This window comes from Camellia sinensis, chromosome 1 (genome assembly GCF_055761805.1).
Source record: "Camellia sinensis isolate YWXY chromosome 1, ASM5576180v1, whole genome shotgun sequence".
Taxonomy (NCBI): Eukaryota; Viridiplantae; Streptophyta; class Magnoliopsida; order Ericales; family Theaceae; genus Camellia; species Camellia sinensis.
Window position 1 is genome coordinate 9,105,098 of NC_138961.1, and position 7,728 is coordinate 9,112,825.

At 33.2% G+C, this 7,728-nt stretch overlaps 2 protein-coding genes across 2 annotated transcripts; both read left to right on the forward strand.

Annotated features, from left to right (window-relative positions):
- The first annotated feature begins 3,547 nt into the window (after positions 1 to 3,547).
- LOC145798409 (uncharacterized) lies at positions 3,548 to 3,976 on the forward strand. The gene has a single exon (XM_082886107.1). The coding sequence runs from the start codon at positions 3,548 to 3,550 to the stop codon at positions 3,974 to 3,976; it is 429 nt and encodes a 142-aa protein (XP_082742233.1).
- A 579-nt stretch (positions 3,977 to 4,555) lies between these two features.
- Positions 4,556 to 5,110, forward strand: LOC114256530 (uncharacterized). The gene has a single exon (XM_028196197.2). The coding sequence runs from the start codon at positions 4,556 to 4,558 to the stop codon at positions 5,108 to 5,110; it is 555 nt and encodes a 184-aa protein (XP_028051998.2).
- Positions 5,111 to 7,728: the final 2,618 nt, after the last annotated feature.

Genomic DNA, 7,728 nt, shown 5'->3' on the forward strand with positions numbered 1-7,728 from the left:
AGCACAAAATAACATTTAGATTTTTATCCAAATTCTTAGAGGAAATCAACAAATCATAACCTAAAAAGCCTATTCAATTATCAAGAAATCACACAACACAGCACCTACCAATTACAATAAATCATAGTATTAAAAAAAAATTCACAATATTTAGTTAACAATTGTACCAATAACAATTATCAGATATTCATCGCAACTCCTGGCTTCTCCACCCTATGCCAGCCTCTCTACCACAATTTCACCCAAAAAAACAACTAGCTTGCATTGGCCCCACATTGTCATTAAATTATTATTTTTAAAAAAAAAAATTCAAAATCAATTACTAACCCAGATAATGTTAGAGGTGGTGGATTCTGATGTGTGTGCTGAAAGAGTGTATGTGTATTTAATAAAAGAGTGTTTGGAGAGAGGAGCGAAATCTATTGACAGTAGGGGTGTAATTGTGGGTTATGTGATGTAGGAAGTTGGGAATTTGGGTTGTCAAGTTTGGGATACCAAAACTGAAACTTGGGTTGAAGATTTCTAGTTGTTTGCAAGCTTATGGGTGACCAATAACAACCAATATCAAATTAATGGCAAAATAATTGCATTATTCAGTGTAAAATCACAATCAATCATAATATTCAGTCTAAAAACAGAATAATCACATTGAAGCTGAAGGGATATCAGATAACTTACCAGTGAGAGTCCATAGTTCCACCGTCCACGCCAACCAGCTCTGACGAAGTCCGACAACAAAGCTTCTCAGTTTCTTCCCTCATCTCTTTGCTCCTCTCCTCTCTTTCGAATCGCAACAAGTCTCTCAGATCAGTTCTTTTCTTTTCTTTTTTTAATCTTAGTGCTTTGTTTGAACAAGCTTCTCCAGCAAGCCTTATAGTTTATATATTTGTAAAAGTTTCATGTTTTACACCTTGACCCATTAAAGTTTCTAAAATTTTGCTTTCATCTTGACCTAATTTAAAAAATACATATACATGAAATTTAAAATAGATTATTATATATGTTAACTAATTCAAAAAAAAAATCCAAATAGTTTAAAAAATTGGGAGGGCTACTCTATATAATTTTGAAATTATCTAAAAAAAATTGGGAGTGCGAACTCCTATAATTTTAAATTATTTTAAAATTTCTAGTATAATATATGATATTTTTAAAATTTTTGAAGGTACGGCCGCCGCCCCCCCCCCCCCCGGGCGATCCATCCCCCGCGATCCATCCTTGGATATACCAATAAGAATTGGAATTGACTTTTCTCTTGAAGTTAACCTATTTCTTTTGGCAAACTTTCTAGTGCACAGGGTATGCATCATATGATTCATAAAGATTTATGGGAGTCTTTTAAACACTAATATAACATATAACATTCTCGTTATCTCTTTGATATTTTAATATGTGGTAGTCGATGTTTTTGTTATTTCTATTTCCCTTGAGATGTTCAAATAAGTGTACTTTTTGGTTAAAAAAATAGAGAAAAAAAAGATGTATGTTTGGGATAACTTTTTGACTTTTTACGAGAAGATGTGTAATAAAATACTGTAGTAAAACCAAAATGACCATTCTACCCTTGTTAACTTTTTGATTTTTGACTTTTTGACTTTTAGGTTGTTAAATGCAAAGAGCAAAATAATAATTTTGCCCTATAGCTTCCCCCACAAGCTTCCAAAATAATAATTTAAAACCTCTAGTCTTCCCCAACAAGCTTTTTCCAAAATAGTGTGGACTTTTTGGCTTTTTAACTTTTTTAGTTTATGTCAAATCATAATATTCTTTTTATCTCTCTTAGTTATTGTAATATGTGGTTTGGTCAATGTTTTTGTTATTTCTATTTTCATCTTGTAGTGTTTTATTATTCTAATAAAATATTATTTTGTTAATAAAAATAAATAAATATTTAACTTAGTTAACCACTTCTATACGCTTGAATGTAGGAAGGCACGAGATAGATGTTAATCAATTCATTATGACAGTTTTTTTTTTTTTTTTTTTAATTGTATTAAGTTGAGTACAATATATAAAAGCTTAGAAGTAATATTAATTTTGAACTAATTCTCATGGAGGGCAACAACTTTATTTATGGGAAAACGCTATTATACAGGGATGAACGGGGGGGGGGGGGGGTGGGGCTAGGGGTGACCGCCACCCTAAAGTTTTGAAAAAAAATACTTGATATAGTAATAAAATTATAAATATTTTGAAATTATATAGGTTTGCCACCCCAAAGTTTTTGCAAAAAATTTAAGAACTGCCACCTCCTAAATTTTGTACTTTAAAATTTAAAATTTATTTATTTTTTTGATAAATACTAAAAATAATAATAATAATAATTTATTTTTTGAAGTATGATTACTTTTTTATTTTAAATTTAGTAATGTTAAAATAATTGAGAATTTATTTGTTAATATGTCAAAGTCCTTTTTGTTTGATTAGGGCCCTAATTTTTTAGTTATTTGCTTATAACTAAATAAAAAAATAAATGATTACTTAAGAAGATACAAGTCTCAGTCATATGTAGGCATCAGTAGCCTATCTAGAGCAGTCATCATATATTTAAAACAAAGAAGCTTAGCTTCGCTTCTCTCTCTTATTTCACAACCAGTGAATCCAAATTATTAGAACCAATGACCCAAAACATAATCTCTCTCTTGTACGTCGTGAGTTTTCCAGCGTTCAAGATCGTGATTCCTTCAACAGTACTCTCTCTCTCTCTCTCTCTCTCTCTCTCTCTCTCTCTCTCTCTCTCTCTCTCTCTCTCTCTCTCAGAAGAGTTAGGGTTTATTATTTGGGAAAAAAAGATTGAACTATGAACTTGGTAATGCTGATAATGGAACCATTTATATAATTCTTAGTCAACTATTTATACTTTTGTATTACATTTCTATTGACCTGTTGTTTGTTATGTTAATTTTTTTTTATTGTTTACCCATTGAAAATGACATATCCTTTGTTAGATTAGATTATATTTTTAGTGTGCTTCTTACCTAGTGAATAACAAAAATTGTTTAATAATTTTCAGGTTCTTAAATCAAATTGAGTTGAATCTTAGGTGAATTATGGTGAACAAAAAAAAAATGATTCTTGCTTTAAGAAAAGAGGCTCTCAAGATATAGAAGTTAATGCAACTACAAAACCTTCCATTGATAGTGTTGAAGCTTCAATTCTTGAACAACGTCCTTGTAAAGTGCCTAGAATAGAATCCAAAGAAATTGATACATCTTCTTTGGTAAGGGATCCAGGACTACAACCACAAATTTGGGATTATTTGATATCTCAACGTGATGAGATTTGACAAGCTTACATCAAATTTGGACCATACCAACCTGACAACCAACCTTTCGAAGAGAAGAATGGGCGTCCTTTTCTAGCTTCTTGGTACAAGTTATTTCTAGATTGGTTAGAATATTCTCCAACCAAAAATTGTGCCTTTTGTCTTCCTTGCTATCTTTTTACAAAACTGAATGGACGCACTACTTCTAGTGCTTTCATTTCTTATGGATTTTCTCCATGGAAGAAAGTCAATAGTGGAAATAATTGTGCTTTCTTAACTCAAATGGGAAAGGGTCCTAATCCATCGCACAGAATTGCAGTTAAATCTTGCTATGATTTAACAAATCAATCGCAACACATTGAGAAGATAGTTGAGAAACAAATTCCTCAACAAGTTTCAAAAAAATGTTTACGGTTGAAGACTACGATAGATACTGTCAAATGGCTTACATTTCAAGCTTGTGCATTTAGAGGTCATGATGAAAGTCATAGTTCTAATAATCGAGGGAACGTTATTGAATTTATAAAGCTCTTGGCATCTTATAATGCGGATGTGGAAGATGTTGTGTTAGACAAAGCTCCTCAAAATGCTTCTTACTACTCGCATCGAATTCAAAAAGAGATTCTTTGTATTTTCTTTGACAAAATACAAAGATTCATTCGTGAGGAGATTGATGACACAAAACTTTGCATTATAGTGGATGAAGCTTGAGATGAATCAAAGAGGGAGAAAATGGCCATTGTTCTAAGATTTGTTGATAAAGATGGCTTTGTAAAGGAGCTTTTTTTGACATAGTTCATGTATCAGATACAACATCAGCAACTTTGAAAGAAAAAATATGTATTGTCCTATCTCGTCATAATCTATGTACAAAATATTCGTGGTCAAAGGTATGATGGTGCTAGTGATATGCGTAGAGAGTGGACTGGGTTGCAAGCCTTATTTCTTTATGACTGTCATTTTGTGTATTATATGTTCATTACTTTGCTCATCGACTCCAATTAGCATTAGTAGCGACAGCAAGAGAGGTTATACCCATTGCCCAATTTTTTTCTTATCTAGCTCTCACAGGTAATCTATGTGGCTCTTCTTGTAAAAGGCATGATTAGTTGAAAGTTGCTTAAGGTGAAGAAATTGCAGTAAAACTTGCCATTGATGAAGTTGAAACTGGTAAAGGCAAAAATCAAGTTGAGACATTGAAACGGGCTGGAGATACTCGATGGGGTTCTTACATAGGATCTATTTCCAGTTTGATAAATATGTTTAGTGCAACTTGTTCAGCCTTAAGTAATGTCATCAATGATGGAGCCACCTCTACTCAACTGTGCAGATGCAGATGGAGTTTATAATAAGATTACATCTTTTGAGTTTGTGTTTATCTTACATCTTATGAGAGATATTATGGGGACTACTAATGATATTTTCCAAGCTTCGCAACATAAATCCCAAGATATATTCAATGCAATGCATCTAGTGTCAACTACAAAAGCACTTGTTCAAAAATATAGAGAAGATGAATGGATTACTTTGTTGGAAAATGTTCAACTATTTTGTGGAAAATATGATATAGATATTCTTGATATGAGTGCTCGCTACACATCTGGTAGAGGTCGTGCTTGTCACCAAAGAGATCACATTACTATTGAGCATCACTTTCGGGTTGATAGTTTTACAATTATATGTGATTCTCAATTGCAAGAATTGGACAACAGATTCAAAGAAGATGTGATGGAGTTGCTTATTCTTAGCCCTGCTTTAGATCCTAGGGATGATTACAGTTCATTCAAAATTGAAGATATATGCAAGCTTGCAAATCAATTTTATCCTAATGACTTTACAGAGTAAGAAAAAATACATTTGAAATTCCAATTGCAAAACTACGAGATTGACATCCTTAAACATCCTGAGTTTCACTAGTTGTTGTCGATTTCTGACTTGTGCCAAATGTTGGTAAAAACAAGGAAGTCAACAATTTATCCTCTTGTCGATAGATTAATTCGTCTTCTTCTAACTTTACCAGTTTCTACTGCGACAACAGAACGTGCATTTCGGCCATGAAAATTGTAAAGACTAGATTGCGTAATAGAATAGAGGATGATTTTCTTTCAAGCTACTTGTTAACATATGTTGAGAAAGACATTGCTCGAGATTTTGATGTCGATTCCATCATAGATGCTTTTTATATTATGAAAGAACATCAAGCACAACCTTAGATGCCTAAGTAGATATGTAGAGCAAATAGTTGCTTTTTTTAAAAATTAATATGGATTTACTAGAACATATCCAATTGTATTTTGATAATATTTGTAATTATATACGATGTATGGAAACATCTAATTATATATTTTTGTGATATTTGGATAGAAATTGATATTGTATATCACATGCTCATTACAAATTTTTTGATTGCATATACACTCGCCCCTCCGACATTAGAATCCTGCGTCCATCCCTACTATTATGCACACCTACAAAATGTGTAGATGGTTCAAAACTTACTCTTAACTAAAATCAAATTGGTTCATAACAAAATATCATATAAGCCTCCTAACCAAACTATCAAAGTCTAATAACTAATGTAACTTTGATTCTTAATAAGATTACACAAAGCCTACTATAATGACTTGGGTTTATAACTAAAACTAATTTTGATCATTTATGTCACAAAAATCTCGCACCAATCACCACAAAGTTTAAATAAGGAGTATATCTTTTGGGTCTTGAGAACAAGAGAGTTAAAACTTGAGGACCTTTGAAATAAAAAATGGTAGACTCATTTTACTTACAAAAACATCACATTTACTTTGTTTAATTTAGGTTTAAGCCAGCCCTAGTCATTGACAGTTAAAACCAACTCAAACGAATATTCATCATGTTTGTTTTGGGGAGATTGTAACATTGTTGAAAACCAAAAAAAAAAAAAAATCACAAAACAAAAACAGTTTCAACTACTACACCCCCCCCCCCCAAAAAAAAAGACACGTATGGTTTGTATCTAATAACAAAACCAAATTACTTCATAACAAAAACATCAACAAAAAAGTCTCATAAACAAACACTACAAAATGGTATAACCAAAACAAATTTGGGTGATAACAAAAGAAAACCATAAAAGTGTCATAACCAACCACCAAAAAAGTGTCATAACGAGTTACACTACAAATTTAACCATCACAAAATCTCATAACCAAATACTGAGTATGGTAATGATAAAATATGGTATGCATGATAGACATAATATATAGTTACTATATTTAACACTCCCCTCAAACTCAAGTAAGAATAACAACTTGAGTTTTAAGAGAGAAACTAAGATATGTGAAAAATCTAGAAATCCCCTAGATGTTGATTTGTGATTATGTATCAATTTTAAGCAGAATATAACAATCCCAATCAAACAATCAAGACAAAGAGACACAACGATTTAACGTGGAAAAAACCACAATTGGATACCTCCAACTGTGATAAAAAAAACCACAGGCAACAGCCACAAAACAATCCACTAAGAAGATTTAAAGGAATTACACAGGTATACTCTCAATTACCTAGCGAATCCACGCCTAATTGAACCAACCTCTATGTGCCTCTTCCAACCCGTCTTCACCTCGGAATTGTCTTTACGATGAGCCACCCCGGAATCCACCGAAGAACAACTCTCTCTTTTGTAGAACAAAACACAACCTTTGATGTACTCTCTTTAAACCATGAGTTTGAATACTCAATCAAACATCAAAGAAAACTAGCAAAATCTCTCCAGATATAAACCTTAAGATCCAAAAATAAAATCTGGAGAAGTCCCCCTAGTGCTGGGAGAAAACCAACTATTTATAGAAAACCAAAGCAATCCTAATTTCAGAAGAAAACTAACTCTTTAATCAAATCTGGAAATCTGGGATCGCGCGGTCCGCTCGAGCGCCCTTTTCCCCGCTCGAGCGGAGACTTCAAATTCGGTGATTTCATACAAGCTCCACGCTCGAGCGTCGATTTTGCCGCTCGAACGGCAAATCACACCATCCAGTACTTTTTCAGGCGACTGCAAAGATGCTGAGAGCTTCCAATCCCCGCTCGAGCGTCCCTTTACCCGCTCGAGCGGGAAGGCCAAAACTAGAAAAACTGGAAAAATATAACGAGCTGACCGGGCAGCTCGATCCCCGTCATAATCAGCGAAGTGGCAATCTTAAACGCTTTATCATCACAAACTTCTCTGAAAAGCACAATTCGGGTTGGATTCGCATCTAAACACTCATAGCCTCACTGAAATAAAAAGTGAAAATAAAATTACAACTCAAAGGAGTTTTGTCAAACGGGATTGCCAAGAAATAAAACCTAACAATCTCCCCCTTTGGCAATGCCGTGACAAAACACTCCTAACAAATAAAATCCTAAACACCCCAACCCATTACAGCCAACAAAAGCCAACTTCTTTTTCAAGGTCTTGATCTGCAAAACAGTTATTAGTGCCA